The following is a 22,656-nucleotide window of genomic DNA, read 5'->3' as shown; positions in this document are numbered from 1 at the left end:
CAGAAAAAGAGCTCAATAAATCTTGGTTGCTATTATTGTTATCGTGTTTATTTGGAGAAAAGATGCACTTTGAGTGAGTGGAGAACAGTCAAGAACTCTGCCTAACTCCTTTTGCTGGTGGACTAACCTCCCCACCTGCTCTGTTCCACGTGGTGAATGATGATCATTCTTCAATATCTAGTTCACAGTTCACCTCTTGCTCCCTTCCAGAGCAGAACTTATTCTGCCTTCCTGATGCCTCTTCAGTACCGTGCACACACTGTCACACTGTATTAGTAACTTAGGAATCTCTCTCTGTCACTGAATTGTGAGGTCCTTGAGAGTTTATTGCAGCTTCAGTTCCTAACTCAGCACCTGGCTTATACATGTGCTCAGCATATATTTGGTGCATGAATAAGTGGATGTAACTGTCTAAGATAAAGGAACCTGGAGTAGTTAGGAAAGCCTTCTCTCAGGAAAGGTTCATGAGAGATGAATAACTTCATCAGAAGTGCTTGGACAGACAGCAGTGGAAACAGGAGGAAAGACAGTGTTCTATTACTTTCTATTAGTGTAAATCAATATATTGATTTGAGTGAGGGTCTTCTCCTCACACAGGTAACGGTAAATCAGCTTACAGCTTCCCTGCTGGCCTCATGGTGTTACATCACCTTCAGGGTAGGTGTGTAGAATCAGCCAGTGAGGACTGGCCTGAGGGATTACCAAAAAGAAGAGGAGCACTTGGCAAAGTTTCAGAACTGGCATTCGTAGGAATGAAGAAATGAAATTGAGGAGTGGCATCCTCCCTGCAAATGAGCATATTATTTTCATAGTAGTAGAAAACATTCAGTGTTATCATTGACCCTAGGGGACCCATCACAGAAATCTCATTGCATAAACCATTTGAAAAGAATAAAGTACCAGAGATTATGTTTCAGAGATAAAGTATAAAATTCCACAGAAGGTAATTTGCCTGGAGAAGTTCTCAGCAATGGCTAAAGTGCCTATATGCTAAAAGCAGGGTGGAATGCATACTTGGAATCTTGGCAAGCAATCACAGAAAGGCAGTAAAGCATAGTGGTTAAGGGCTCAACTCTGGAACCAACTGCTTGGGTATGAAACCTGGCTGATGACTCACAGTTGTGTAAACCCTGAGCAAGTGACCAACTGCTCTGTACCTCGGTTTCCTTGTATGTAAAATGTGGACACAAAATAGTTGATAATTAGTGAAAAGCACTTAGAATAGTTAACCCATGTAACTCACTTAGAAAAGTACTTCCCCTTTGGGTAAGCATTTAACAAATATTAGGGAGGAAAATACTATTATGATTAGCAAGTCCCTGTTACGGATTTTGTTCCACATGCTGTTCTGGGGCACTGGGGGAAGTGCAAAAGAAAACTTTAAGACAAGATCCTCATCCTTACAGAGTTAGACTGAAGATGAAACATAAAACTAACTTCAATAAGGCAGTTAGAGAACTCAGATTGCAAACTGGTTGAATCTGTGTGACGAGGAGGGAGAGGAGTATAATAGAGAATAAGCCTAACAACCTTGTAGGTGCTCAGGTAAGGTTCATTGAATATAATTAAATGGGATTTCATTCAGGTTAGGACATTATCAGCTATTTTGTAAAACTCCAGATTTTGGAGAACAAAAAAATCATAGGAATAGAAGAACCCTCTCAATTATCAGTGTATTTAGAGAATGCTAAAACAGAAAGAAGAAAAACGGAATTTCTTTCACTTGACCTTGAATGAGGTTTCAGATTCTGTGAAAGATTGAGATGAAAGAAACCTCAGCGATCAGCTGGTCCGAGCACCTTGTTCTTCAGATGGAGAAACAGGCCCAGAGATATGAGGTGACTTACCCAAGTCACAGTGGAAACCCAGGTCTCCTCCTGCTTCTCAGTCTGATTCTCAACTCCGCATGGACGCTTGTTGGCTTCTGTGGCTCCTGAAGGGCATTCTTCCCGTCCAACACCAATCAGCTGATTCGACCCCCATCTGTGACTCCTAGAGCTTTTCCAGCGGGCACTTGCTTATGGTCAATTATGTCCTGACATCCACATCTTGAGTAGGCTTAACCCTCTAGGCTTTGACTGGAACCTTTGAGTTGTAGCAAATAACAATCAAAGGAAAGGAAGGGAAGGAGGGAGGAAAGGAGGGAGGAAAGAAAGGGCAAAAAACCATTAATGTAGAAATCAAGAAATTAACAGTGTGACCAACATCTGATCCATTCAACTATTCTGATCCCCATTTTTCTGTCTAACACATGAGATTTAAAAATCATTCCAATGTGTCCCACTGATGAGAACATCTTGAAAATGAGTAAAGTTGGAAATGCAAGTTTGGGGGGTTTTTTGCTTAGTTTTGCTTTGGTTTCAGATCCTGTGGGTTGTTGCATAAGCCATTAGTATTGTGTGGCTTAATGCCAAAATGCTGGACAACTCTAGAATTCTGAAGCAACTAATCAGAATCACATAGCTTGGCAATTTCCTGTGGAGTCTACTACACAAACTGATGCATGAATTGACAAAGAAAATGCCACATTGTCAGAATGCATTACTGAATGTTATCATCCTTTGCACTAGTCACAAATATCAATATCTATTTAAGTGAAGACCAAATTGCTAAGGGCTCAGCAGAGGGCTTGGCACATAAAAGGACGTGATAGCCATTCACTAAATAAATGTATTAATGAATAAAGTGAATAGTGAAAATCAGAAATGTATTAATAAATAAAGTGAATAAATAAATGAATGAGTGACCCCCTAACTAACAGCAGCATGAAGGTTCCATCAGCTACAATGAACTTGAAGAAAGCCATTTTTACTTTTTCCAACAACTGTAGCTATGGCCCAGTGACCACACAAAGTTTCAAGTTTGCAAGATGGGATGGACTGTGGAAGAAGCTCCGTTGTAGACAACTCAGTGCAACAGCACTGTCTCTGATGTTTGATTCTCTGATACTTTGATTCTCCCAATTTGAGGTCATGTCCACATCCATGCTGGAATACTTTGAATCTTAGCAAATAACTAAAACTAGCACCAGAGCTCTGTATCCAGAATGATAACCTCCTTACCCCAACCTCGCAAAAAAAAAAAAAAAAAAAAATCAGAAGCAAGTTTGAAAGAGTCTTCAGGTCATTTAGAGAATACTGTCTACAGTAATAGATCAAAGTCTTACTTTTCATTTGATTGTAGTAGTACTGGTACAATACTCATGAACTACTCAAGAATAATAGTCTGACCAGTTATTTCAGTATGCCTCTGGGTATGATGCCCTGAATTGTAAATATATTATTTTCATAGTAATTTTTATTGTCTGGTAGCTTCAGATTTTAATGTAAAGTTTACACTCTGTGACAAATAATTTCTCTTAGAAAAGTTACTCTTCAAGCAGAGAATTTGATAATAAATAAAACAGAGCTTAATTTCCCAGTTGTGGGATGTATCAGTGTTTTCTTTCAACTTGATTAAATAAATCTTGCCCTTGGCTAACAGACTTAAAATGTTCCTTTCTCATAGAAGCCTTACATTGCAATGGGGTAATTAGGATTGTGTAGGGGGTGTTAGAAGGGGAGAAAAAAAAGCAGACAGGACACGTCATAGGGACCAATTATAAATTAAGAATAAATGGTTGCTAGAGGAGATGTCAGTTAGTACAGATCATTTTGAAAGTAGTTTGGCACGTGTCATTTTTTTAGCCATCCATAATTTTTAACTCAATAATTCAACTTCTAGAAATCTATCCCAAGGAAATAATTTGAAATACAAAAAATGTTATTTTCATTGCAACATAGAGTACTTAAAAATGGGAAACTACAGAAGTATCCAATAATACAGGAATGTTTAAGCCAATTGTGGTAAATCCATTTGATGAAATATTAAGTTGTTATTATGCTTATAAGATGTATTGGTTTGTAGTTTTTATTTATTGTGATATATTTTCTAATTTTGGTGTCTGGTAATGGTGCCGTATAGAATGAGTTCTGTCTTTTGGAAGTTTGAGAAGAATTGATATTTATTCTTTTTTAAATGTTTAGTAGAATTCACCAGTGAAGCCAGCTAGGCCTGGGCTTTTCTTTGTGGCTAGTTTTTCAAATTACTAATTTAATCTCTTTATTTGTTATAAATCTGTTCAGAGTTATTTTTCTTCTTGAGTCACTTTTGGTAATTTGTGTCTTTCTAGGAACTTGTTCATTTCATTTGTCCATCTAAATTGTCTAATTTACTGGTATACAACTGATCATAGTATTTCTTTATAATTCTTTTTATTTCTGTAGGGTAAGTAATGACATCTCCTCTTTTATTCCTTATTTTAGTAATGAGTCTTCCCTCTTTTTCTCTTAGCCAGTCTAACAGTTATCAATTTGTTAATCTTTTCAAAGAACTAACTTTTGGTTTTGTTGATTTCTCTCTGTTGTTTTTCTCTTCTCTATAGTTCATTAATTTCTGCTCTAATCTTTATTATTTGCCTTTTTCTGCTTGCTTTAGGCTTAGCTTGGTCTTTTTTCCAGTGCCTTAAGGTGGAAGGTTAGACTTTTGATTTGAGATCTTTTTTTAATATTATAGCTATAATATTTAATATTATAGCTATAAGTTTTCCTCTAAATATTGCTTTAGCTGCCATAAGTTTTAGTATCTGTGTCTTTATTCTCATTCATATCAAAGTCTTTTCTAGTTTCCTTATAATTTCTTCTTTGACCCATTGGTTAGTTAGGATAGTGTTTTCGTTTTTTTTTAATGTCCACATATTTGGGGATTTTCTAAACTTCTTTTTCATTATACATTTCTAATTTCATTCCATTGTTAAGCATTCATTAAAGCTGATGCTTCCAAATACTCTCTAATGATATGTCACCATTAAAATAATTGGCTCCTATTTATTGAGCTTTAATAAATGTCAGGCACTATGATAATAGCTTTTTATACATTATCACATTTAAATATTCAGAACTGAGGCTCAGAGATTAAACAAGCAAATAGCTGAGCCAGCACATTTTTATTACTAATAATAAACAGCAACTAGATCAGATCATTGAGCATAGAATTATGAGAAAAACAAATTCTGAGAGATAACTGCCAAGAAATGCAATTTTAAAAAAAACCATTATTCATTTGGCCATGGTTTTTTTTCTTCCATTACTTCTCCCCCTTTTCTCCAAATGTTTGTTATATTCCTTCTCTTCCTTCTTTTTCTTCTCCTTTTTTGCCAAAAGTTTCTCCCCATATTCCCAGTGGGAATCATCCCTTAGCACTTCAGTTCATGCGTTCATTTGACGAATATTTGAGTACCTACCTGCTCTAAATCCTAGATACAGAAATGAAAGGGATGTGGTGCCTGCTCTGAGATCACAATGTAGTAGGAGATAGCTATGTAAAAATGAGTAGATTCACTGTGACAGCCTTGGGTAGAACATCTGAGCATATAACCTTAAAAATGAGTCAGTGTTCATGAGATGGACAAAGGGGGAAGGGTTTCTATAACCAGCACCCAAGTCAAGATATAGAATATATACCTATAAGTCAACTATACTTCAATTAAAAAAAAAAAGAAGATATACCTATATATATTTAGGAGAGTAGCCTAGGCTAGAAATATATTTTGGGGAAGTGTTGTGGTTCTAACCATGATAAAGACACAGTTTCTCACTTTTCAACCACAAATTTGATTTCTACCACCATATCTTAGTTTTGCCTGTTCTAGAACTTCTTATAATTGGAATCATACATACATACTCTTTTGTGTCTGCCTTCTGTGACTTTATAATGCTTTTGAGATTCATCCATGTTGTTGCTTATATTGGTAGTTCAATCCTTTTTTTGCTGAGTAGCAATAGCAATATATTGTGTGTATCAATATATCACAGTTTATCAATTTACCTGTTGATGGACATTAGAATTCCCATTTGGGGAATTATGAACATTCTTATACACACCTTTTTGTGGACATGTTTTTCTCTTGAGTAAACATCTAAGGGTAAATTGCTGAATCATAGGTTAGCTGTATGACAAACTTTACAAGAAACTGTCAAAGTGTTTTCAAAGTGGCTATACCATTTTGCATTCCCACTAACAATTTATATGAGAGTTCCAATTGCTTCACATCCTTACCAACACCTAATATTGTCAGTCTTTTTATTTTCAGCCACTCTAGTGGGTATGGAGTGGTATCTTGCTTTGGCTTTAATTTCTCTGATGATTAATGATGTTTTTCACATGCTTACTGACCATTTGCATATCTTATGTTAAATATCCAGTTGAGTCTTTTGCCCATTTTATATTGTATGTTTTTGCTTTTTATTGTTCAGTTGTAGGAGTTTTTAAATATTCTGAATAAAAATCCTTTATCAGATGTATGTATTTTAAACATTGTTTCCCAGTTTGTGGCTTGGTTTTTTATTTTCTTAATGACCTCTTTTGAAAAGCAAAAGTTTTTAATGATGAAATCCAGTTTACCATTTTTTAAAATTTACCATTAGTGCTTTTATGTTTTATCCACAAAATCTTTGCCTTCCTCAGATTACAAGTATATTCTGTTTTCTTCTAGAAATTGTATACTTCAAGCTTTTAGAATTAGGTCTGCAATCTATCTCTAGAAAATTTTGGTGTATGGTATAAGTTAAGAGACGAAGTTCATTATTATGAAAATTTTCAAGCTTACAAAAATGTAGAAAGAATAGAATTATGAACCTCTGTACCTATTAGCTTCAACAATTACCAACTCATGGTCAATCTTGTTTTGTATATTCTCAAATATATGAGATATTTATAGATAGATAGATAATCTCCCCTGAACTATTTCGAGAGGACATTGTAGAAATTATGGCCTGTTGTTGTTGTTGTTCTAATCCAGAATTCAATCCAGGATCACACACTGCAATTCATTTGTCCTATTTCCTTAACCTCCTTTAATCTAGAATGGTTCTTTAGCCTTTTCTGTTTTTTATGACAGTGACATAAGAGGATTAAGAGGATGTTTCTTCATTTTAATTTGCTGATTATCTCTTCATGGTTAGCTTCATCTAATGCATTTTTGGCAAGGATATTATATCAGTGATACTGTATACTTCTCAGTGCTTTCCATCAGGAGGCACATGGTATCAGGGTATCCCACTATATTGTGATGCTGTTTGATCACTTGGTTAAGGTGGTATCTGCCAGATTACTCCACCATAAAGGCACTTTTACCCACATTTATTTATTTATTTATTTATTTATTTATTTATTTATTTATTATTTTTTGGCTGTGTTGGGTCTTCTTTGCTGCACGCGAGCTTTCTGCAGCTGCAGTGGGCGGGGGCTACTCCTCATTGCAGTGCACAGGCTTCTCATTGCAGTGGCTTCTCTTGTTGCAGAGCACAGGCTCTAGGTGCACAGGCTTTGATAGTTGTAGCACGCAGGCTTGGTAGTTGTGGCACATGGACTTAGTTGCTCCGTGACATGTGGGATCTTCCTGGACCAGGGCTTGAACCCGTGTCCCCTGCATTGACAGGCGGATTCTTAACCACTGCACCACCAGGGAAGCTCCTACCCACCTTTTTAATGATTAATCTGTTAGAAGATAAGTATCCCGAGAGGGCATACATCAGAAGCAAGAAGAACTGCAGTCCTGCAGCCTGTGGAATGAAAACCACATTCACAGAAAGATAGACAAAAATGAAAAGGCAGAGGACTATGTACCAGATAAAGGAACAAGATAAAACCCCAGAAAAACAACTAAATGAAGTGGAGATAGGCAACCTTTCAGAAAAAGAATTCAGAATAATGATAGTGAAGATGATCCAGGACCTCGGAAAAAGAATGGAGGCAAAGATCAAGAAGATGCAAGAAATGTTTAACAAAGACCTAGAAAAATTAAAGAACAAACAAACAGAGATGAACAATACAATAACTGAATTGAAAAATACACTAGAAGGAATCAATAGCAGAATAACTGAGGCAGAAGAACGGATAAGTGACCTGGAAGACAGAATGGTGGAGTTCACTGCCGCGGAATAGAACAAAGAAAAAAGAATGAAGAGAAATGAAGACAGCCTAAGGGATCTCTGGGACAGCATTAAAGACACCCACATTCACATTATAGGGGTCCCAGAAGGTGAAGAGAGAGAGAAAGGAACTGAGAAAATATTTGAAGAGATTATAGTCGAAAACTTCCCTAACGTGGGAAAGGAAATAGCCAGCCAAGTCCAGGAAGCACAGAGAGCCCCAGGCAGGATAAACCCAAGGAGAAACATGCCGAGACACATAGTAGTCAAACTGACAAAAATTAAAGACGAAAAATTATTAAAAACAGCAAGGGAAAAACAACAGATAACATACAAGGGAACTCCCATAGGGTTATTAACAGCTGATTTCTCAACAGAAACTCTACAAGCCAGAAGGGAGTGTCACGATATATTTAAAGTGATGAAAGGGAAGAACCTACAACCAAGATTACTCTATCCAGCAAGGATCTCATTCAGATTCGATGGAGAAATCAAAAGCTTTACAGACAAGCAAAAGCTAAGAGAATTCAGCACCATCAAACGAGCTCTACAACAAATGCTAAAGGAACTTCTCCAAGTGAGAAACACAAGAGAAGGAAAGGACCTACAAAAACAAACCCAAAACAATTAAGAAAATGCTAATAGGAACATACATATCAATAATTACCTTAAATGTGAATGGATTTAATGCTCCAACCAAAAGTCACAGGCTCATTGAATGGATACGAAAACAAGACCCATATATATGCTGTCTACAAGAGACCCACTTCAGACATAGGGACACATACAGACTGAAAGTGAGGGAATGGAAAAAGGTTTTCTATGCAAATGGAAATCAAAAGAAAGCTGGAGTAGCAATACTCGTATCAGGTAAAATAGACTTTAAAACAAAGAATGGGGCTTCCCTGGTGGCACAGTGGTTGAGAGTCCGCCTGCTGATGCAGGGGATATGGGTTTGTGCCCCAGTCTGGGAAGATCCCACATGCCGTGGAGCGGCTGGGCCCGTGAGCCATGACCACTGAGCCTGCGCGTCTGGAGCCTGTGCTCCACAATGGGAGAGGCCACAGCAGTGAGAGGCCCGTGTACCACAAAAAAATAAAATAAAATAAAATAAAAATAAAAATAAAGAATGTTACAAGAGCCAAGGAAGGACACTACGTAATGATCAAGGGTTCAATCCAAGAAGAAGATATAACAGTTACAAATACATATGCACCCAACATAGGAACAGCTCAGTACATAAGGCAAATGCTAATAGCTATAAAAGAAGAAATCAACAGTAACACAATAATAGTAGGGGACTTTAACACCTCACTTACACCAATGGACAGATCATCCAGACAAAAAATTAATAAGGAGACACAAGCTTTAGATGACACAATAGACCAGATAGATTTAATTGAGATTTATAGGACATTCCATCCAAAAACAACAGATTACACTTTCTTCTCAAATGCACACAGAACATTCTCCAGGATAGATCATATCTTGGGTCACAAATCAAGCCTTGGTAAATTTAAGAAAGTTGAAATCATATCAAGCATCTTTTCTGACCACAACGCTATGAGATTAGAAATAAATTACAGGGAAAAAAACATAAAAAACACAAACACATGGAGGCTAAACAATATGTTACTAAATAACCAAGACATCACTGAAGAAATCAAAGAGGCAATCAAAAAATACATAGAGACAAATGACAACAAAAACACGATGACCCAAAACCTATGGGATGCAGCAAAAGCAGTTCTAAGAGGAAAGTTTATAGCAATACAATCCTACCTCAAGAAACAAGAGAAATCTCAAATAAACTATCTAACCTTACACCTAAAGGAACTAGAGAAAGAAAAACAAACAAAACCCAAAGTTAGTAGAAGGAAAGAAATCATAAAGATCAGAGCAGAAATAAATGAAATAGAAACTAAGAAAACAATAGCAAAGATCAGTAAAACTAAAAGCTGGTTCTTTGAGAAGATAAACGAAATTGATAAACCTTTAGCCAGACCCATCAAGAAAAAGAGGGAGAGGACTCAAATCAATAAAATTAGAAATGAAAGAAAAAGAAGATAATGTATCCTGTTCACCAACAAATTTTTAATCAATAGTTTTAGTAACCACTGATGATTCTTGCCTGAATTAATTATTATTATGGTAGTCAAAAAATGGTGATTTCCTAACTTTATTATTTCTTCTATAGTTATTAGCATTCTACATAAGAGAACTTTCTCTTTTTCCCCATTATTAATTATTTAATTTAGGTATTTTGGGTAGACTTTATGGACTTACAATTTTCTTTTTTAATTCAATGTGTTATACTCCATTTCTGTCATTATTCATTTTAGTATTCAACTTGTCTAGATTTGGCTGTTGTGATCCCTTTTAAACTGGCTTTGGTGTCCTTTTGACATGCCATCCTTAGTTCTAGGTTTTCTAAATTTTGTGTTATTTTTGTGTTTATGTTTAGTACTTTTTACTTTCCAGTCCAACAGAATGTTTCAGACTTACCTTTTACTTTACCTGCTCATGGAATCAGCCATTTCTCAAAAAGAAAACAAATCCTAGCTCTTTTTTGTAGGAAATGGTATTTAGAAAACAAAATCTGAGCACCAGGTGTGCTTTTTGCTTCTGGGATATCATTACATCTAGCCTCCTTTAATGGGCAGAGAAAAGAAAAATAAATTTGTTTAGAAAAATCATAAATTTATAACAGATGCTTCTAATTACTCTTTACCATCATAAGATTTTTCCTCTCCTTACTTCATTCCATGATTGTACCTTACCCTTCTTTCACAAGGATAACCTTGTTTCACAACATCGGTGTGTTTTACTCACTTGCTCTTTACTCACACACCAAATAGTTTCAGAATTCAACCGACAATAAGCCTCCTAAGTGAAGTTCAAAATTTCTTTACAATTCTATCTTTAGAATATATTCTGAGGGTAAGTAGTCAGAGTACTATGTTTCTCCCATATTTTTTTGAAGCAAATTCAATGCGTTATATCATTTCAACTGTAACTACTTAAATATGGCATGACCACAATGCCATTTATCACACTTAAAAATTAATAATTATTGGATTAATATTCTATCTATTTCAGGTCTTAAATTGACTCATAAGTATCATAAATGCTTTTTTGTTTCTTTATTATACAATTTCTTTGCTTGAACCAGAAGTGAAATCTATTGCAATTGGTTGATCCCTCTTAGTTCTCTTCTGATTTATATGTTTTCCCCATTTTTTTTGTTTTTGTTTCCATTTTTATATTTAAGAAACCAGGTCATTTGTCTTATAGAGTTTGCTCCAGATTTTCTTTGTAGTATAATTTAGCAGGTTTCTCTGTCCTCTTTATTTCTGTAAACTGGTAGTTGGATCTAGAGGTTTGGTTAGATTCAGACTCATTGGCAAGGGAGGGTTTTCTTTCCTTTTCTTTTGAGAGTAGAGGTTTACAGAACTACTTTGTGGTAATATTTTGTTTTCCCATCAGGAAGCACATTCATCTGATTGTCTTTTTGTGTGTATGATGTTACCAGCCATTGATGCTCAGTGCCTAGATGCATTAATTCATTAGCCTTGCAAACAGAACCCTGGGACACTGTTACAGACACACATGCATTCAGACACGTTTCTAAAACAGACATATTTCAGGCCAACTCTTGTCTTTCCTTTAACAACCTCTTTGTTTCATTGTTACTTGTTTTTGGACCTCTCTTGTTTAAAACTTCTCTTTTTTTCTGTATGAAAACATGATGTGCATAATACAAAGTGGTGGCCCAAACTTATAATAACAACCTTCCAAAGGGAACACAATTATTTTAGAGGAGGAGAGACAAGAATGAAGAGGAAAGGAACATTTATAAGAGATCAAAGAGGTCACAGAAAAAGGTGTATATGAGCTCAGTATACATTTAAATCAAATTCTGCCCAGAGAACATTCATATCTTGAATGTGGCTTTTTAGAACTATGAAACATTTGAAGCTTGAAAAAATAGAACACGAAGAAGAAAAACTTTAAAATGCCCCTCGTTTTAAAGTTTTCTGAACGAAAAGGATAAAAACACATCAAGATTCACTCGTGTCTTTAAAAACATGGGATTTGGGTGGGAGAAGGAGCAATTTGAGTTTTTTGTTTTGTTTCTTTTCTTCATGAAGCGTGTATTTTACCTTAAACCAGTTCACCAATGCCATTACATTCTGGGGTCAGGCTGCACAATTTTGTGCCATTTGACCTAACAACTTGGCAACTTCTAAGTGACAATAATATGCTGACTCCTGGAATGAGTGTTCTGATGTCTGTCACAACATGAAAGGTATTCATTTAACAGAGACACAACAGAATCAGATAAACAAGGCATGTGTATCTGATTGATTGCAAGGGTTGTGGAGGGAGGTTTCCTCTCATTCAATTAAAGATAAAATATATTTACACCAAGTAAAATTTAAAACATGCTGTGATTGTTTGCTTTCATCCCATAGTGTAGAGGTTAGGGAGAGGGTTTTTTTTCATTTTTTAAGACCTTATTGAGATAAAATTCACATAGTATACAATTCACAGACTTAAAAGTGTCCAATTCACTGTTGTTTAGTATATTCATAGGGTTATGCAACCATCACCACAATCTAATTTTAGAACATTTTCATCTCTCCTAATACTAACACTATACGCATTAGCTGTCACTTCCCATTCTCTGTACCCCCTACCCTCACTCAGCCCCAACCAACCACTAATCTACTTTGTCTATAAATTTGCCCCTCATGGGCACTTACCTTTTAAAAGCCATTCATAAACTGTCCCACTGAAATTTTTTTACTTTATTTTTGTACATTATTTTTAAACAAGTACAATAGAATAGAACCCTCAGAAACATGAAAGGGTCTCAAAAAATTGTAGCAGGATATCCCACAAAAATATTGTTGAAGCCAATAGCATCTGATGGCTTAAATAAATAATTGCCAAGCAGTGAAGCTGTGGGAAAGAAGACAGATTACAGTGTCACTTAAGAAAGTCAGATGCTAATGATTTTAAATATAAACTTGAAACAGGCTTGAGTTACAGAAACTTTTCTTGCTCTAAGAACAGCAATATTTGCAGCCAGGAATATTTGCAAATTCAGATTCTAACTTTACTGCTCACCAACTGTGTGACTCTGGGCAAGTAACAGAAGATTTGTAAACTTTAGTTTCCTCATCTGTAATGTGAGAATAATGATGGTACCAACCTCATGAAGTTAGTGTGGAGATTCGCATATGCAGAGCCTTTAGAACCAAGCCTGGCACATAATAAGTGCTCAGCAAATGTTACTTGTTGTCTTTTTACCATTTTTGTTCATAAGAACTCAATAATCCAGGTCAAATTCCACAATGGAATTCTTAGATATGCCAGCTTTCCACTTGCCACATGTGATTGGTATTTTCAAAATCTCTGCTCAAAGAAGTTTTCTGCCATGAAGACAATGGATTGGAATTTAAGATACTGTAATGTAGAGGAAAATAGCACTGGTCAAGTATGATTAATAGAGCTGTAGGTTAGCCTTCAGTTGCTTTAGAACGATGTGTTCCATGAATAGTAAAAGTGCTGATTTATTATTCTCACCTAACACTCGTGTAACAGATTTTTCTTTTCTAAATTAAAAGAAAAAAATAACAGCAATGAAAACAAAAGCTTATATAATGGTATTATACATGTCTAACAAAATAAAGAATAGATTAGAGCACCATAAACCACATATAACCTCTTCTAGTTGAAATGTTTAACTAAGACCTTAAATGTGTGACTTTTAAATCTGTGCGTGTGAAGGGAAGTTGTGATTTGGTTTTGTGTCCATAAATGTAAGGCAATGTGACCACCAATGAATGATTCCATTACCTTTTCTTTAACTCCAGTACAAAGTGGCTTTCGGTAATAGACTGATATGTTAGATAATTTTATTTTTGAGGAATTATTATGCATTTTCTGTTCTTTTAAAAAGTGTGGTGCTAAATATTATGATGTCCCAATCAGATGACTCATGATACACAACATTTTCATACTTGGGAAATGTTAACACATTACAGTCCTTGCTTTGAAAAGATAAAAGAATGAATCACAAACAACACATTTTCATTTTCCTTTGACCCCAAGAGACAATTTAAACGATGTGGTTTGCATGCGGCCCCATATGGCTCTCAAAGACCTCCACATTGTGCATTCATGTCTACATTTTAACCCCAGGCTTTATTCCTCCTGGCATTGTTTTGTATTTGCATGAAAATATGTAAGTGTTTTTTTTTTTTGCATGACAAGCCATCCATAACGTTGGAGTTAAATGTCTAACATATCTTGCAATATCACGTGTCATTAATTCTTACATGATATTTTTTTTCTTTTATTTTCAGTTACTGAAGTTAAATATGCTTGAAATGTAAAAGTGGCATGAAACTGGAGTGATGCAAGAATATTTAATGTTCCTTTAAGGACTTACCATTTTTTAACTGGGAAAATTTGGGGGGTAGTTCCCAGCCTTGTCTTTGGACACCAATCCCTCAATTACAAATTATGATAAAACTATATTGAACACAAGTGCTGTCAGCAGAGTAATAAATTCTGAAGTGATACTTCTTTTTTTCCCTGAGAATGTGTTTCTAGTTCTTGAATATGAAGTACAAAATGTGTCGCCTAATTTCAGGATTTATTAAATATTTGATTTATTGGTTTTCTTAAAGCCTTCTTAATAGTACATAAAATTAAGCTCAACTGACTTTGGTGAAATTTCCTAGTAACTAAAAAAGTAATGAATTACTGAGTGACAGCGCCAACATTTTAATACTTTAATATTTCCTAAATGAGCATGACTACCAAAATGGATATTAGACATAGGAGTGCATGAGTATACAAAGAAAATAAGTTATTTATACCATTTCGTCAAGCATCAAATTCATAAGAGCACATAACTGATTCCCGCCAATGGGCCAAAATATCCAAACAAGTGCTGTTTTTTCCAAGTAGTCACCTTGCTATCTCTGCATTTATTCCTATCAGCTGTCATTGCTAAAACCGTTTTAGAATACCCCTTGTCAAATTACCTTCAGTCTTTGTCACACTAATACCTGTGTGGTAACAAATCTTGTTTCTTGGAGAGAGACCCTCACAGCCAAGTCAGTCAAATAAGCTGGCAAAACACGTTTTTAAAATGATATGTCAATATGAAATTACCAAGACTTGCATGGCTTATAGCCTATAAAATGATTAAGAACACGTTTCCCAAAGAAGAACCCCAGATAGCATTTACATAACAGCAACAGTGGGAATAAATGAAATTTTCTTAAGAAGTCTTTTAGGCAAACATCTGATATTCACTTAAATGAATAAGTTCTGATACAGGTATTCTGTTATGTCTATCTGTATTATTTTAAATTCCACCTCATTTAAGCTAATGGAGTGGTTTACATTTTTAAGGACAGCGCTTCTTCCATTATTTCTTGTCATATCAGAATATAGATAAATGGCCGTTATATCTCCCTTGCTTGAGTGAATATCAAGTTAATACCTCTTTAGCAGTAATTTTAATAGATTTTGGTTGATGGTGTCTTGACTGTCACCAGCTAGCTCTGTGATATTGGCAAGGGACTCAGCCTCTCTGTGCCTCTGGCCCCCTGTCTACAAGTGAGGGCTTGGAGCTCAATTATCTTTAAAATCTCTTTTGAATGAAAATATAATACTGTAATTATCATATATCTGTGTGGGAACTAAATAATCATATATCATAAATCCACACACATCTCTGAGGTTTTAATTAAATTCAAGCTGAAGTAACTCAAATTCCAGTTATTTAAAAAGACATCTAGACACTGATGTGTCTAGCATCTGTAGTAAAGTCTTTTCTACCTGATGATAATGATGATTATAAATATAACATTTGTATAGCACTTTATACTGCCTTACATGAGTCTCACAACCTAAGAGCTGCTGTCATGATCCTCAGTATGCAAATGAAGTAGATACTGAGGTTCAAAGAGATTCAGTTACCTGTCTAAGGTGATGAACTAGCAAGTTACAGAGCCAGACAGAGGGTCTTCTACTTCCAATTTAATATTCATTTCCCCCATCGTCATTTACCTGCCTTTTAATTAGGAGACAGTTTTTCCAAGGTGTCATTTTTCAGAATTTACACTCCTGGAAACTACACTCTGCCTTTAGGGACCCTCCCACACCCCTTTAGACTATCCACTTGCGTCACTACAGCTCTCTCTGCTTTTACAAACTAGTTGTTTTGTCAGCATGAGTGTGACAACAATTAGACGTCCCCTGTTTTTGCCCCATGCCTTTTCTCCTTCACAGTCATTCAATGACAAGCGTAAAAAGAGCTTCATCTTTTCACGAAAATTCCCATTCTACAAGAACAAGGAGCAGAGTGAGCAGGAAACCAGTGATCCTGAACGTAAGTAGCTTCTCGAAGAGAATGTCACCTGCAACACAAGAGAAAAAAATCCTTCACGGGCAACACGCATGATGTAGGCTCCCCCACGCCACACGCCTAGGCAAACAAACATGGCAGGCAGGCAGGTCAGGGCTTACTACTGTGACCAGTGTTTGGCTGCAGTCTGGATCCTTCCCTGGATGGAGCTCTTCTTTGCAGAACGCATTGGAGAGGGACCTAAGGAAGCAGGGACTTTGCTTCCAAACAGCATTTATCTGTGACCAGGACTGGGTCTGGTTTGCGTTTTCTATCATGCAACTCTCCGAGGGCTCGAGACAAATTCTTTTCTGGACAGAAATATTAGATTCCATTGCCATGTATATTGTTTTGGAATGCTAGCTAACTGGGAGTGATTAAATTCCCTTTATTGATTACTAGCATTTGTTCACTCTTTCCCTCCCAACAAATATTAAGCACTTCCTTACTGAGAAGTGAGCTTGTATTGGGTGGATGCTCAGACTAAGAATTGGCCATGAAACTTGGAGGGGATCATCGCTCTCAGTGGTACGTTGCTGTGGCAATACTGACAGTGGGCAAAAATGACATCTGCTGACCCTTTCTCTTTTTCATAACAATCTTCTGCTTAAACCTTTCGAGTTGCTTTACGAATCCTTGAGTCTCAGTCCAGGGAGTTTGGGGTGAAAGTTGTTTCAGAAGAAGAGAGCATGGGATCCAGATTGCTCAGGCAACACGGTCTGTCATGGTAGTATCCATTTCAACTCCACTGACTTCTTCCTTCCTCTTCCGTGGCTGTTCTCCCTCTCTCATTGCTCTCTCTGGGGACTTCCATGCAGGACATCCCCGGATTAGGTGACGACGGTTATGGAACAAAGACTCTGAGTAAGTTCCCAGGAATGGTCACTGTAACTTTTCTTTTCTTTTTCTTTCCTTTTGAGTTTCGCTTTTGTTCCTTTTCTCGAGGGCCTTTCACTCCTAGCATGCACAAGATACGAGTTTTATTTGTTACCTAGCTGTGAATGCTCCTACAAAGCAATTTTCAGCCGTTTTGTTCTGCATGTCAGCATTTAAAAGCAAAGTGTCTCAGGCACTGTAACTTACGTTGCAGTTCACACCTTCCCTTTCTGACCGCGTGCTGTGACCAGCATGGTCTTGATGCCGCCGTGGCATCCCTTGCTCTGCCGCCTGATACCTCCCAGGGAGCAAGAAGCCATGTTGAAAGAAAGGGCGAGTTAAATGCTCTAGAACAGGAAAGCAGAAATGTATTTTATATTCTTTCTTCTGGCTTTTCCCCCAGACATACTTAATGACCTTGCCAAATTCCATAATTGGGTTGTACTTTGCTATTGGTAAAGGAGCTGTGTTATAGTCAAAAGGAACATGCATTCTCAAAAAGTAAATATTAAGCTATTTGATCTTCCATGAATAATTCTTTGCTATTAACTTTGACTGATTTTTTTTTCTGACTTGCGGTGATCCTGCTTGAAGTGTTTGTATGATAAAGTTTTAGATATGTATTAATATGTTTTTCTATCAGTGATTTATTAGCTGCATTGCATAACCAGATCTTCATTTTACGGTTTAGAGTGGAAAGAAAAATATATTAAACTTTAAAATTTTCTAGTTATTAATGCCTTTACTCTGTGTCCCATTGCACTAATAAAAAATAATAATTCTGTGTATTAATATACTATAATTTTTCTTTCTTTAATATTAACTCCATTGTCTAGGCATCAATGAACTAAGAACAGTTTTGTGTCTTTTGCAGCTGTATCACATGTTCATTTTTGTTTGTTTTCTTTTGTTTTAATTTAACAGCTGTGGGCAATATTTTTAGAAGCTGTTCATTTCGTTTCTATAAAACAAAATAACATTGAGCTGGACTTTGTTTTCAAGAGCTGGTTATATAACCCTGCGTAATGATACCCGTCATCCTTCAAATTGTTAATTTGGACTCTTTTTTTTTTTTTTAGATATGTATGTTTAGAAAACAAAATCTGATCAAGAGTAACTACTGATCTCCTTAAAGATGAAAACTTTATCTTTGAGTCTCTGTATGGAACATGTCATGAAATTTTTCTTGAATTGGTGGCTGAAATTCAAATATTGATTTCAACAGTATCTGGATAGCATCAAGTACCACCCGAGAGAATTTCTTAAATTTTCAGTGGGGGTGGGGAGCATTTTAATATATTATTAATATGAACATCACTAAAAAGTAGTTGCTATTGGAGAGTCAAAAATATGTTATGCCTTTTTATATCTAGAATGATGCCCTTTTAAATCCAAAGGTTTGTTTACTCTTTAAAAATTGAACAGATTTCACTAGGTAAAGTTATTTGCCAGTTAACACTACTGGTAGCCATAATTTGGACTTTAGCTGGAACATATTTTTTATTTCTTTTTACCTACAAAATGGAAAAATTCTGTTAAACAGTATCTTGATGTTAAGAGAGATTGGTCGTTAAATAAAACACTGCATGGTTCTAAATTTCTATAGTGTAGCTTCATTCTAAATTATTTTAAAAGTAAAAATCGAAAACAAAACAAAAACCTGTCATCTTCAAGTCAAGGTACTTGTGATAATCACACGTGAAGATATGCCATTGTTGGGTGTGTACTTAGACTTTCTTTTCAGTAACAAAAAACAAATATGCACTAATCCATCCACACTTCTTTCCCTAGTGCCTCTTTGCACTTGTAACATATGTACCTAAATTAGTAATGCAGTTCTGGTCAAACACCCACACAAAGAGGAATGATTTGGGTGAATTTAACCCATGCTTTGATTTCCATTAGTTTCATGCTCTGAAATTAACCCATCTAGGATGTGTTAACTAACACAACTGTGGGAGTCCTTTCACAATGTTCACATGTATCACATCATCACACAGTACACTTTAAAATATATTACAATTTTATTTGTCAGTTATATCTTAATAAAGCTAAAAAATGAAAACTAATCCATCCAAGAATCTATAATAGCAAATACATTTTAAAGCACTTTTTTTAACTGTTAGAGAATAACGTTCTATATTCTTTTCCTTTTTTCTAAAGATGTACAACAGTTGTCACTTTTTAAAAAGCTGAATTCATTGCTAATGAGCTTCAGAAATCAAATAGTCACATATTCTTCATTCAATTAGCCTGATATACAAAGAAGTTAGTAAGTTGATGAATTTATCTTCTATAGCTTAATAAATAGTACAGATGAAAGGAAGTGATTTTGGAAATAAAGCCCTAATTCTGGCACATAACCAATACGTCCCTGTTATGCTAGTTAAACTGTGTTTTTATGAAATATCACCCTATACTTGTGCAGTCATTCAACATGAATTAAAAACATACTTCGTGCCAGAACCTGTGCTTAGTATCAGACTGTTTATCTTCTGCCTGTTCCATTCCTCCAGAACCTAATAGCTATCCAAGCAAGAATCTTAAAATAAAAATAAGGAAATATTGAACTGACTCATAAAACATTTTTCAGTGACTCATTTCTTCCTCCAAGATTTCCTACACACTCACAGAAGCAGGAAGGTGCTTCAACAGTCCCTTTCATCTTGTGAATTAGTTTAGGAAGTATTTAAATAAAAATAAAATTCAAGGGATTCCAGGGATCAGTTGGCAATTTGAAATGCAATATTCCTGCAAAATACCTAAAGGCAAAATAGAGCAACAAAAAGCCTGCAAGAAAACAGTCCCTGCATACCAGAATCTCTTGAATTTATAGTCAAGAACATCCAGTTGAGAGACATTGACCTTTGTAGCAAGAATCTGGAAAATCAGAGCAACATGAATGGGTCAAAGTATTCATAAAAAGAAAAGTGCTTAGATGGACATTATGCATTTTTTATAATTAAACATAGTTTACTGTTTGCTAAAAAAGAAGATACAACAATCAAGTAGTAGCTTCCTGGAAAACAGAGATAAAGTTTTCATCTTCATCTTCTCTGAGTTTTCTTAATGCGTCTCCTCTACGGCCTCTTACTTGCCTTTCGCACACATTTCTAGTAGCCTTGCATGGTATTCCTTTAAGTTCTGGCTGCTCTCCAATGCTTGGTATCTCCTTAATTTGCTGTGCTGTTCTTGCAGAACATGCTTCTTCTAATGCCAGCGATAGCGAAAGTAGCTACCGTAAGTTATTGCTTTGGTTTGTGATTCTTTTCTTTGCAATTGCCCCTTTGCCTGTGGTGTGCATTTCAGATTTTTGCTGTCGTTGTTTTTCAATTGCTGCCCTTTATCATCCTCATCCAAAGCAAATGGCTTGAAATGAAATCATCATCTGATGTGGGAAGATACCAAAGACACTAGGGCCGTGGGTGGACTCATGTGGTTTGTGCGAGAGGTAGCAGTCTTGCTAATAAACGACTCCAACCTCAGTTGGCTGTGGCCTGATGATGCAATTTTCCTAGAGAAGGTGGAGGTAAAGTTCAACTTGGTGGATTCTGACATTCTGCCCTCCAAAATAATTTAAACTCCCTGCAGGAAGGTTGAAAAGTCGTCATGGTTTTATTTTCCTTCTCATTTTGCCTTTTCCTTTCTGTTCCTGGCTCCCCTTTACAAGAGAATTCCTGATAAATTACAGTGTTCCTTTTAAATGGAGCATGAGCCTTATATATCTCTTCTCTCCTTGATTAATATTTTGAGGTAGATACTATGTTTTATCTAACTTTAAATTTTGATGGTTGGGAAGAGATGAAAAAGTTTCATCCTCTAATGTTGAAGGAGCTCACATTTTGTTTAAAAGTGAACAAATCTTGGATCAGAAAGCTTAACTGAAAAGGTAGGTAACTATTTACAACTTATTTCTGGTGTTTGGTCACCTCAAGCCATTTGCTTAGTGATATAAAAATATTCACCAAATGCCAAGCACATCCTTTTTATCTGTTCTTGTGGTTTCTTACCACATACAGGTTTTTGGTGACTAAAATAGGTACATGTTATTACTGGGATCCTTGCAATTTCTGTAATATTTATTTATACGTCTTAGTGAAACGGGTTACTCAAAAAGCAATTGCTGAGGAGATTAGAAAATTACAGGCGCAATACATATGACCCTCAGCTACCAAGATAGAAATTGGTTGGAGGTTTCTGTTTTGGGTTTTTTGTTTTGTTTTGTTTTGTTTTTTGTCTTTTTGCTTGTATTAATTGAAAACAAGAATAGAAGAATAGAATAGCTTTTATTTTTGTTTTTTTCCATTACAGCATGGTAATTTACAAAACCATGCCTTTTTTGAGGTGGAATGTCAAATAGTGTTCTTGAAGTGGACAAATTCAATCTGGGTCTTGAGAAAGGCTTTGGATAATCAGATTGGTAGAAAAATAGAAAAAAAAAGCACAAAAGAGGAAAGATGACAGATGGAGGAGGAAGATGAAACACACCACAGAACGAAATGAAGAAGAGTTGTAATGAGATGCCTTTGATCAACCAAATAATATTAGAACCCCCTCATTTCCTTCCTCAACAGAATGACAAGTCCTGCTGATGAAAGGAATTAAAGCATTCTTGTTCTTAACGTGATCTTTAACATTTGTACATTCTTCCTACTTTTATACTTTTATGATTATCCCAAGTTGGGAAAATATTTGCCTCCCCCATCTCTTCATTTGGTTTTAAAACAAAGGAACCTGGCTGGTTAAGAAGTGACCAAAGATTATCTTCCCTGTGCCTGAAGTACCCTCAATTTAGTATAAGGAAAATATAACTTATTTGTTGGGTTTCACGGAGACCCTTGGCCCTAATTTCTTTGGCATCAGTTTTCAATTTTTAAGTGTTGTGCTTCCATCCTGTAGATACAGGTAGAGAAAGGGAAAACATCAAATCTTGTTCTTTCAATTCCTTTTATGGAAAGTATATAGGAACTACCTTTTCCTTCAGAAATCTTTTTTTAGAGTATTTCAGAAGCCCCTCTCTTCTCCTTCAGAGATGGGAATGTTCTTCCCAGAATCATTAAGTTATAAAAATTGCACCAAGGCTCTCAGCTGTTTGACAGGTTTTTGATTGCAATGCTCCAAGATGAACTCAATAATTCTTTTCACCCTCAAATAGTAAGTACACATAAATGTTTATTGAGTGAATAAAGGAAACACTTGCAAACAGTTTGAATTATCTATGAAAAGAGAGAAGAGTTGGAACTGGACTCTAGGATATTACTAGAGAAAATGTGGAGTCTAATTATATTGGCTTGGGTCTCATCTGAGGGTACAGAAGGTTAGCCATTCAGATTGTTTTCTTTACAAATGAACAAAAGTAAGAAGAACCTTTGTCATAGC

General features: G+C 35.8%; 1 protein-coding gene across 5 annotated transcripts in view; it reads left to right on the top strand.

The window, feature by feature from the left end:
• Window positions 1–22,656, top strand: part of DLG2 (discs large MAGUK scaffold protein 2) — a 1,231,136-nt gene that overhangs the window by 1,188,471 nt on the left and 20,009 nt on the right. For 4 of the 5 annotated variants that reach the window (XM_081239496.1, XM_081239495.1, XM_081239497.1 and 1 more), the window contains one exon: window positions 16,287–16,386. In XM_081239496.1, coding sequence (XP_081095622.1) covers window positions 16,287–16,386 — 100 coding nt within the window. Of the gene's footprint in view, window positions 1–14,344; window positions 14,398–16,286; window positions 16,387–22,656 lie in introns of those variants that run through there. The other variant, XM_081239498.1, reaches the window with a different exon arrangement.

Source organism: Mesoplodon bidens (genome assembly GCF_964165515.1).
Source record: "Mesoplodon bidens genome assembly, chromosome: 7".
Taxonomy (NCBI): Eukaryota; Metazoa; Chordata; class Mammalia; order Artiodactyla; family Ziphiidae; genus Mesoplodon; species Mesoplodon bidens.
This window is presented reverse-complemented; position numbering and strand designations above follow the sequence as displayed.